The sequence below is a fragment of the Schistocerca americana genome, chromosome 7 (genome assembly GCF_021461395.2).
Source record: "Schistocerca americana isolate TAMUIC-IGC-003095 chromosome 7, iqSchAmer2.1, whole genome shotgun sequence".
Taxonomy (NCBI): Eukaryota; Metazoa; Arthropoda; class Insecta; order Orthoptera; family Acrididae; genus Schistocerca; species Schistocerca americana.
In genome coordinates this window covers 464,484,427-464,496,205 of record NC_060125.1, presented here as the reverse complement: position 1 = coordinate 464,496,205, position 11,779 = coordinate 464,484,427, and the positions used below count along the sequence as shown (strand labels likewise).

The window sequence follows — 11,779 nt, the reverse complement described above, 5'->3', positions numbered from 1 at the left end:
GCTATTTTAAAAGATATCACTTGCAGTAGTCGGTTCTTTTGATGTGAACCTATTCTTTCAGTTACTTGACTGAACAGGGTGTAAGGTTCGTGTCTCATCAACAACAACTGTGTAAGCTGTAAATAACTTTGGTTTAATGTTGCAAACGTATCACAGAAATGCACTCATTTACACAGGTTACAATGTGACAATGTTACGACAGTTGTCAAACGAATGCATGTCGTCCTCAGAAAGTGAAATAATCCTAAACACAACAATGGTAAATTTGAACTAGAAGTTTCTTTACAAAATTATTGTTATATTACTACGTCATGACGTCGGCCAGTACTACGATAAATCATCTGATTCTGGTTCAAAGTTCGGTACTATTTAGGATGACAATCAAGTCTATGGAGAATGGTTAGTTTTGTGATAAGTTGAGCAAAGATTACCCAAGATCACTCGAGTTTACAGTAGACGCAAGCTGGTGAACCAACAAGTTTACACCTCTGCACACGGTATTTACCTTAGTTGCGATGAGCTGTCATCTCCATGGCTGCTCTCGCCCACCGAAATTCTTATAAAATGTAATTAAGCCTTTGCTGATTTTTTTTTCAGCAGAAATTGTCCCTGTGTTTCTCTTGATGCGAGAAAACATGCACTCATCCATAGTCTTGGAATATGGCGATATGCACACGCGTGGCTGGAGCAGCGTCCATATTAAAACTGTCCTCACAAGCACAATTAAGTAATTAGCTGGTTCGTTTGTCCACAGTGGGAGCTTAACAATGCTACAGCTAAATCTAGCTGAATGTCAGCCGCAGTGAACGCAGTTTTCACTCAAATTTCTCCTCTGCGTCGTACAGAGCGTTATGTGATCCGTTCTGCACATGACGCCAGTTCAGAGAAGAGTCCCCGAAAACTTCGCTCTCGTCTTTCTCGTGGCCGAACTCTCTCCCCACCTGGGTTGTTTCGTTCTCCATGTCACGGCTTTTCTTGACGAATAGGAGCGTTCCTATTATTTTGTGGAAACTCTCTCTACGAATCGCGAGGGCCTTACCATTTACCTGTGTCGAAATCTCGGCACTTTACTCTTTCCTAGTTCGTTTCCGGATATCGGACGTTCACGTGATCAACTGTGTCACTGGTTTTGTTCGTATCCATTTGGGATTCCGAAACGCAGATTTCTAAAGCTTCTTTCTGTCCTACTTCTGGTGGCTCGTTACTCACTCTGCAGCATGCGTCACCTGTCCGGTCGCTGACTCCCACTGTGGGACACCCCCTAACAGCTTTCTGTAGTGCCTCCCGTGAAGCGGCCTCTGCGTCTGCCCGTGCTGGCTTCCACACAAAACGTTTCCTTTCGCTGCTTGTCTCACCTTCTATTCTTTAGCATGCATGATATAGGAGTGGTACGTCAATATCGTCGATTGAGTGTCATCCCTTTTGCATTACATACTTATAGGCAAATCTGCTCATTACTGCCAAAGTAAGTTAGGTGTCATATTTACCTTCCCGTTACGATGTATAAAACTCTTATGTAGGGTGCGAAATTGACCTTCATTTATTCTGCCACCTTACAAGGGTTCGGAAGGTGAAGACCACTTTAAGTTGCAGTGAAAAAACAAAAGTAATTTATTAACCTATAGAGAATCTGCCACAGGTCAAAAATTATTCCTTGTGCTGTGTTTCGTTTGCCAATGGGAATATCTTCAGATAATCAGCGTATTGTGGCAGAAGTGCAGACCTTAAATCAATACTATGAAATACTAAAGGCGATGAATGCGGTTTTATCTTTTCATAAATTCATAGCTGTGGCTATTTCGCATGCAGGAGAAGCCTGCGTTCGGTAAAAATAACTAAATTTATCCCGAAATTTAATTTTCATCAACTAATGCGTGTCATTCAGTACCACTGTTTGAGTCTAAATGTCGTTTCTATCGTTAAATTCTTCCTGTGATAGTCTTTTACGTGCATACGATTGTCTTCAATAATGTACTTTGACACACCGCGTCGTCTACACACATTCTGGCTTCGTATATAATGAGACTGATACAATATGACCCATGCAAATCGCCACTTACCATGTGTTACGAATTAATGTAATGAGACAGTCCCCTACGCTATTATCCATATTTAATCCTGTCTTCCATCACATATTACTGCGGAATACACACGTGAATATGGGTGTTAAACATGTCTAATGTCAAACAAATCAGAACACGAAATTCAAAATTGAGTTGCTCAGGATATAATCAGATGTGAAGTGATGAAAATTTTAAAAACTTTCTATAAAACCTTATAAACTGTTCTAAATTTTTCTATATATTGCCTCAGTCGCATTTAATATTACAATTTTTTACAGAGTAATGATCAGTTTCGGTACCTGTAACTAACATTTCAGAGCAAATTTGGAATTATAAATGTACTAGCAGTGTACAACACTGTTGATTCGTCTGGCAATTAAGGATGTTATGGAATATGCAACAATGTTGTACAATGATGGTACATTTATAATTCCACATGTGATCTGAAGATGGTAATTACGCTATATGATCATCATTTTCTAAATATAAAATTTAATGTTAAATGCAACTGAAATAAAGTAGAAGAAATTGTAAGATTTAAAAAAAAAATTGCAGGCAGTGTTTAAAATTTTTATTACTTTACATTAGATTATCTGCTTACGATCGGTTCCTCCTATTGTGACTGTCTCATATATATTCTGTACAGAATATTCACAAAAAATAAAAAAGTGGAAAAAGTATCACATAATAGATGATAGTATTGGGTGCTGTACAGGTGAAAACTAGAGAAAATCGGGTAACATAATATATCTTGCTGTAAAATTCGAATAATGTTGGAAGAGAGAAAATATTTGTCAGAAATTACGTAATGAGTCCTACAGAGTTCAATTTTGTGTCAACTCTAATTTCTTGTAAATGTGAACGACCTGTCACTTAACCTTCATCAAGCAGAATTGATACTTTTTGCAGACGATACTAATGTTATAATAAAACCTGTTAAAGTGAGAGAGAGAGAGAGAGAGAGAGAGAGAGAGAGAGAGAGAGAGAGAGTAACCGAAGAGATTGTTAGTGACGCTTTTCAAAGAATTATGAAGTTTTTCTCTGAATATGAACTGTTCCTCAATTTGAAGAAAGTACATTATCCTCAGTTCTGTACAAAAAACAGAGTCACGACAACAAACGACATAGAACATGGACAGGATTCAGTATACAGGGCAGAATGCTCAACATTTGAAGTGAGAAGCATAGTGGTGATTTGCTGAAACAATTAAGTTCAGTTACTTTTTCTCTTCGAGCAATTGGTAGTCTTGTAAATGTATCAACCACTTAACACACTTTGCGTATTTCCACTCAGTAATGTCTTATGGAACAATTTGCTGGCGTACGTCATCACTTAGAGAGTATGTATTGACTGCACAAAAGCGAAAAGTAAGAATAATACATGGTATTTACCTACGGTCACCTTATATGTACTTCAAAGATTAGACATTAAACTACACCATCATATATTCGCCAAACAATTTCGTCACAAACAATACATCACAATTTGAGGAAAACAGTGATGTCCATACCTACAACTCTACCCGTCATTAAAGCAGTTAGCGGTTCAGAAAGGGGTTCGGCATGATGCAGTATAATCTTTTGCACATTTTCCCTATAAGATAAAAGTCTGACAGGTAGTAAAGCAACACTCAAATGTAACCTAAAATCACTTCTTCAAGATTGTTCCTTCTATTCGATGGACGAATTTTTATTTTAAAACAGGTAACCTGCTAAAAAATAAACAAAAACTAGTTCTTAAATATAGTTGTGTCAGTAGGACTGAAATGTAATATGTTCATTAATATTAAACCCATGGTGTACACACATTCTGTCAACTAACTCGACTTAAATGGATCCGTTTGATTGTGATGTCCGGAAAGCACTAATAGTTATCTTCTATGTCATTCATTCTATAACGAATACTTTGAAGTTCTCCTGTAATCGCAACGAGATTAATGATTCCGTGGAGTGGGAACGATATAAACACTGATCTGAATATCTTTTACTATCTACGACTTCCAGACACAGGAACACTCCCAGCAATGGTTAAGGATTGCGGCAGACGTCGGATAGTTCGCACTCCCGACATGAAGAAACAAGTGTTACGAGAAACAGTTGTTCCCGAGACAAGGCTCTCATTTTCTGTTATAAATACCTTGACATCACGTCATTTAATTCGACTCTTGTTTTGCTTTGTTGATGTTCTCCTTGTAGTCTCTTTTCAAGACAGTACCCATACCGTTAAATTGGCAATCCTAGTACTTTTTTTACACTGACAGAGCTACTTCATCGTCGGCAAACAATTTTTTTTATTTCCTCTGCCTGTGTATTAATATCCTTCCCAGATTTCTTCATGGTTTCCTTTACCACTTGTTAAATATACAGACTGAATAAGATGGTGGACAGCTACAGAGTTGTGTCGCCCTACCTATTACCTTACATGCGCTTCGGCTCTTACAGCTGCAATGTTGTTTGAGTACTAAATGCAGATACCCTCCCACTCGTTTTCTTTCCTTTTTTGTCATAGCTACTTTCAGAAATTCAGCGAGTGTTTTCCAGTCAACGTTGTCGAAGTACTGCTCTATAATTACGAATGCGGCTCACATTTCCTCGGTCCATCCTTCAATATAAGTCATGGGGTAACTACGGCGTCGCTTGCTCTCCGTATCCCCGTAACGGAGGCATATATTCCCCTATGTCGTTTTCTGCCACAATTCCCGTTCATCTGTGAATTCTTCTAGCGAATATTTTGAAACCATGGCATATTAAACGGGTGGATTGATAATATTCACACCAAATAGCATAGGCTTTCTTTTGAAGTGGAATCATTACATTGTGGTAGTGTTTGTGTGTACACATCATCTACAATACTATTTCGGCGGAAGAAATTATGGATGAAACCTATTTTTAAATTATTATTTTGTCTTATTTTGGCCGGCCATAGTGGCCGAGCGGTTCTAGGCACTTCAGTAGGGAACCGCTCGACTGCTATGGTCGCAGGTTCGAATCCTGCCCCGGGCATGGAGGTGTGTGATGTCCTTAGGTTAGTTAGGTTTAAGTAGTTCTACGTCTAGGAGACTGATGGCCTCAGATGTTAAATCCCATAGCGCTCAGAGCCATTTGAACCATTTCTTGGTCTTATTTTTCCTGAAAGATTGAATGATGGACCACCAACAATTTCACAGTAACATGCTTCTTCGTGATATCAGATACCCTATTTCTCGTGTTTGCATCCTTTGAGGATTAAACGGGAATACAAAGCGATCATAGTCTTTGTTATCAGGTGTATTGGGAGCTGTGTAGAGGTTAATTTAATTTATCCTTCCGGTTTTCTTGTTTTGGCGAGTTTTTAGTAAATTTTAAACATTTTTCGTTTTACAATAAATTTTACTGATGAAGCTTTGATTGATGCTGAACAATAGTTTGGTCGATGTCACAAAATGCCCAAATCGCAGCACAACCCATTGATAAGTTCTACTCTAGAAACAATCTATCGAACACTTCCACTGAAATTTCTTACTACCGGAAGAAGCTACAACCGTTCGGGCATAGCTGTGGGTTGTTTAACTGCTCTGAGAGATGACTCATCTGAACTACAACATATGAAATATTCGTTCACATCCATAGACTATTTGGTATAACAGTATCGGACATGTCAGAAACAAACCGAAGTAATACATACATATAAAACATTTACAAAATGGGATATGAGAAGGTGAGGATGGGGCAGAAAGTCTGCCTTGGCCCAGTCGAAGGAAACATCCCAGAATTCACCTTCACAACAAGGGGAAACCAAGGAAAATCCAAGTCAGGAGGGCCGGACAGAGAAGAAGCCCCAGTCCTTCCGAAAGCGAGTCCAGAACATTAAGACTGAAGTAACCGGGTCGCTCAGTAAGTGACTGAAAGTGTGTGAGCAACGTATAAAATAAGGAAGTAAATGAAAATAAATTCTGAAAGTAAAAACACTACAGAAAAAGTGAAAACATATCAACAAATTACACCATACTGCCTAAACTTAGGAAATACACAATAAGCAAATCAGTGATGTAGATAAAACATGAAACTTTGATTTTAAACACCCCTCAAAAAATAAAACACGAGAGCACATGACCCGACACTGCTGAAAGGTATGGGCAACGAGCACAAGCAAAACCTGCCGACACTGAAACCATCACAATTAGGTTAGCACCAGATCCTTACTCAGCGGAAGTGTGTCGCACTGCATTTCAAACAGAGGAAACATAATACCAACAGCAGAAACATTCTTTGCAAAGACAAACAGAGCACCTATAGTTCAGCAGTTAATGGAATCAAAAGAACCCGACAATGATCGAAGGTGTAATAATCGCATAAGCTAGCATATTAATTTACATTGGAGAAGCGCTTCTCAACAAGAAACGATTTTATCTTTAATCTAAAAGCCGTTTCCTTGTCCAACCTCTTTATATATATTGGCAGCACATTACAAAAAGTTGCAGCAGATTGACTCATATGTATTAGAGTGCGAGTTGTTCTAACTTGCTCTGCAGGGTGTGCGGAAATTCCCGTTGCTGACTTCTTGGGCTTGTAGAGTGTATTATGTACATACAGGTAATACTTTGAGTAGAAAGCTATGTCAGAAAAAATACCGTTTCCGTTTTACGTCGGTTTCGATTCAGATGTGTAATACGTCCACGTCTCCTGATGTAAACAGAAAAGTCTCAGAGTTGGATGTCCTCGTATGCAGTAGGCTAGACAGGATGACACGCGACTGAATATCAGTCAGGAAATGTAATTTCAGCGTGATGGTGCTCCACCTCACTTCCCACGCGCGGCTCGGAGACATCTTAAGGGACGACATGGTGAAAAGGGATAGACCGACGTGGTGCGTGGCTGTCGGGATCGCTGGATTTAACACATATGGACTATTTCTTGTGGGGTTGTATGCAAACTGTAATTTACGAGACTCCCGTAGAGGCAGAGGAAGACCAGCTGGTACGAGTTCCGTCCGCGGTACTAGGAACTGGAGAAACTCCATTTGGGATGGAGAGTGTATCAGAACATGCTCCGTAGGTGCAGTGGTCTGTAACAACGTACGTGGTCGCTACGTCGAGCTGTTGTTGTAATTCATCAGTACTGTTCTTGCGTATAATACTTTTTTCCGATTTTTTTTTTAATTCACTGCCTCAAGAAGACGTGAATGATCTGAACTGCAAAACGGAAATGGTACGCTTCCGGGCATGGGTCCCTGCTCAAAATATTATGTACTCACTTCCCTCTACAAGTCCTAGAAGTCTGTAACGGGAATTTTCGTTGTTGTTGTCGTGGTCTTCAATCCTGAGACTGGTTTGATGCAGCTCTCCACGCTACTCTATCCTCTGCAAGCTTCTTCATCTCCCACTACCTATTGCAGCCTACATCCTTCTGATTCTGCTTCGTGTATTCATCTCTTGGTCTCGCTCTACGATTTTTACCCTCCACGCTGCCCTTCAGTACTAAACTGGTGATACCTTGATGCCTCAGAACATGTCCTACCAACAGATCCCTTCTTCTAGTCAAGTTGTGCCACAAAGTCCTCTTCTCCCCAATTCTGTTCAATACCTCCTCATTAGTTATGTGATCTACCCATCTAATCTTCAGCATTCTTCTGTAGCACCACATTTCAAAAGCTTCTATTCTTTTCTTGTCTAAACTATTTATCGTCCATGTTTCACTTCCATACATGGCTACACTCCATACAAATACTTTCAGAAACGACTTCCTTACACTTAAATCTATACTCGATGTTAACAAATTTCTCATCTTCAGAAACGCTTTCCTTGCCATTGCCAGTCTACATTTAATATCCTCTCTACTTCGACCATCATCAGTTATTTTGCTCCCCAAACAGCAAAACTCCTTTACTACTTTAAGTGTCTCATTTCCTAATCTAATACCCTCAGCATCACCTGGCTTAATTCGACTACATTCCATTATCCTCGTTTTGCTTTTGTTGATGTTCCTCTTATACCCTCCTTTCAAGACACTGTCCATTCCGTTCAGCTGCTCTTCCAAATCCTTTGCTGTCTCTGACAGAATTACAATGTCCTCGGCGAACCTCAAAGATTTTATTTCTTCTCCATGGATTTTAATACCTGCTACGAACTTTCCTTTTGCTTCCTTTACTGCTTGCTCAATATACAGATTGAATAGCACCGGGGAGAGGCTATAACCCTATCTCACTCCCTTCCCAACCACAGCTTCCGTTTCATGTCCCTCGACTCTTATAACTGCCATCTGGTTTCTGTACAAAGTGTAAATAGCCGTTCGCTCCCTGTATTTTACCCCTGCCACCTTCAGAATTTGAAAGAGAGTATTTTCGTACACCCTGTATATGGAGCGACTCACAGTTACGAGTATTACAATTCTGGTAACCGGAGTTGACTAGCAAATTACCATGTCTACCTCTTGTCATCAACTAACGTTTGTATATGTGTAAGGAAGGAGAAGTAACCAAAGAGAACATTTTAAATAGAGGTGGTTCCAGTGAGCCCTAGCCGAGCTGTGAGACAAGATTCGAAAAGTCCTTTTCTGTGACGTAAAAATTACATTTAATCGACTACTAATTTTACCCCTGAAAACTATTGTACATGTTACTAGGGACTGGAAGTAACCAACATAATACATTCTAGCAACATCTGGGGACCAAACATTAGAAATAATTCTCAGAGCATAACATGCAAACTGAGCTAGTGGGAGAGAATAGTTATATTGGCTTTCCAGTTCAAGTCTTGATCTACATCTACATCTACATACATACTCCGCAATCCACCATACGGTGCGTGGCGGAGGGTACCTCGTACCACAACTAGCATCTTCTGTCCCTGTTCCACTCCCAAACAAAACGAGGGAAAATGACTGCCTATATGCCTCTGTACGAGACCTAATCTCTCTTACCTTATCTTTGTGTTCTTTCTGCGAAATGTAAGTTGGCGGCAGTAAAATTGTACTGCAGTCAGCCTCAAATGCTGGTTCTCTAAATTTCCTCAGTAGCAATTCACGAAAAGAACGCCTCATTTCCTCTAGAGACTCCCACCCGAGTTCCTGAAGCATTTCCGTAACACTCGCGTGATGATCAAACCCACCAGTAACAAATCTAGCAGCCCGCCTCTGAATTGCTTCTATGTACTCCCTCAATCCGACCTGATAGGGATCCCAAATGCTCGAGCAGTACTCAAGAATATGTCGCATTAGTGTTTTATAAGCGGTCACCTTTACATATGAACCACATGTTCCCAAAATTCTACCAACGAACCGAAGGCGACTATCCGCCTTCCCCACAATTGCCATTACATGCTTGTCCCACTTCATATCGCTCTGCAATGTTACGCCCAAATATTTAATCGACGTGACTGTGTCAAGCGCTACACTACTAATGGAGTATTCAAACATTACGGGATTCTTTTTCCTATTCATCAGCATTAATTTACATTTATCTACATTTAAAATTAGCTGCCATTCTTTACACCGATCAAAAATCCTGTCCAAGTCATCTTGTATCCTCCTATAGTACCTACATGCATTCCTGAACGTTTTGTGCACGGTGCCCTTTCTGACTCACTTTTGCCTAGTGCCAGACGAAGATCTGCTTGTTACCATCGTGTTAAACAGTATAACAGTTTTCGTGACGTAACAGTCGCGAACTGTACTGCCAGACGCCAGAGGAGCCGCTACCAGGGGCTTTGTTTGTGTTGCAGACGCGGCGCCATGGACGACGTTGCAGGCGGCGGGCGCCCCGGCGCTCCCGGTGGGGGCGGATGGGCTGGGGGCGGGTGTGGGGGCTGGGGAGGCGGAGGAGGCGGTGGGGGCGTGGCCCTCCCCCGCTGCGCGCGCCCCCGACGACCCGGAGTTCGTGGCGCCCATCCAGAACCTGACGACGCCCGTCGGCCGGGAGGCCGTCTTCGTCTGCTCCGTCAACAACCTCGGCAAGTACAAGGTGAGTACACCGCGCGGGGGAAGCCAAAGTAAACACGGGCTTAATGCAAACGACGCCCGGCGTGAATACCGCCTGCCGGAGTTGATTTTCTGATGGCTTCCCGTAAGTGCAAAGCGTTGCCACCGAATCTCTGTTTAACTATAATTTGTGTTGTATTTCATCAGAGAGGAGAATTGTTTGGTGCAAGCGGTAACGCTAAAGATGCACACCACCTATCCGGTTTTTAGCGTCACATTTTAACTGCCTTACAATCACTGTGTACTCCTTCTAATCTCTAAACTCGCTAGTGAGGTGTTTGTAAAGTCACCAAACATGAAGGCTCAAAATCTGAGGTTTGAAAGGCAAGCTTACGCTTACGTCTTGCTATTAACCGAAACTCTTGTACAATGCGCTTGCATTGTACTTTTCGTATCGGATCCATGATGCAAATGCCCACTTTAGATGGGCCAAAATGAGTTCCTCTTCTTTAAGTTACCTGTTGGACAGCCTAGTGAGATGTTGACGTAGTAAGAATAAGGCTATGTAGCACCAGTGCTTGGAGGAACTTCACAAGTTTTGCAGAGAGTAAGGCAGAACAGGGAAGGTGGCCGGGCCATACGCTATTTCTGTTTTTAGATTTGAGTAAGAATAGATGGAAAAGCATAGAAGTCAGCATCGAAGTACAAGACGGAATAGTTTAATCACACTAGTACCAAATTAAGTACTTTAAACAATTCAGTTTTCACTAAGTGACAAGACGGCCACTTCACCCGACATGAGCGGGCAAAGTGCTCACTTAGTTTTAACCTCAAAAATAAAAGATAAAGAATTGTTTTAAGAAATAACTAAATATATTTTGTTGTGAAACATGATTTCAACTGAATTTTTTTAGAAATAAAAGACCAACTCTGTTTTTCAACTTCCGTATAGAGTTTGTGAGACCATAAGGAGCACAATTAGTACCGAATATATTGTTCATTTGGATTTGAAATTGAAAATTCTTCTTTGCAGTACATGCGGTTTGTGTCTTCGTTGTTATCGTCAAAAACAGCTCTTCCGGGGCTTTGTATTCGGCTCTTTACATTCTTCTTTGTATTGCCTTTCTTCTCTTCTGCTGCTTTCCGTTTTTCCTTCTGCTCATTTTCTTTTTCTTCTCTTTCTTTGTTGCTTCAAGGTTTTTACAAGAAGAACCTCATTACACAAAAGCTGTATGACCGTACTTTCAATGACTAAAGAAGGATAATGGAGTCAAGAAATGACACTTCCAACACAATACCATTAAAAAGACATTCCTTGTCACCTCTAATAAATACTCAAAGTGACCACCTACCTTACGTCAGGATAACTAAAATTCACAAAAAATACACTCCTGGAAATTGAAATAAGAACACCGTGAATGCATTGTCCCAGGAAGGGGAAACTTTATTGACACATTCCTGGGGTCAGATGCATCACATGATCACACTGACAGAACCACAGGCACATAGACACAGGCAACAGAGCATGCACAATGTCGGCACTAGTACAGTGTATATCCACCTTTCGCAGCAATGCAGGCTGCTATTCTCCCATGGAGACGATCGTAGAGATGCTGGATGTAGTCCTGTGGAACGGCTTGCCGTGCAATTTCCACCTGGCGCCTCAGTTGGACCAGCGTTCGTGCTGGACGTGCAGACCGCGTGAGACGACGCTTCATCCAGTCCCAAACATGCTCAATGGGGGACAGATCCGGAGATCTTGCTGGCCAGGGTAGTTGACTTACACCTTCTAGAGCACGTTGGGTGGCACGGGATACATGCGG

General features: G+C 41.2%; 1 protein-coding gene across 1 annotated transcript in view; it reads left to right on the top strand.

Moving 5' to 3' along the window:
- The first annotated feature begins 9,770 nt into the window (after positions 1-9,770).
- Positions 9,771-11,779, top strand: part of LOC124623017 (lachesin-like) — a 384,735-nt gene continuing 382,726 nt past the window's right edge. The window contains exons 1-2 of the mRNA XM_047148808.1: positions 9,771-9,782; positions 9,853-9,999. Coding sequence (XP_047004764.1) covers positions 9,771-9,782; positions 9,853-9,999 — 159 coding nt within the window. The remainder of the gene's footprint in view (positions 9,783-9,852; positions 10,000-11,779) is intronic.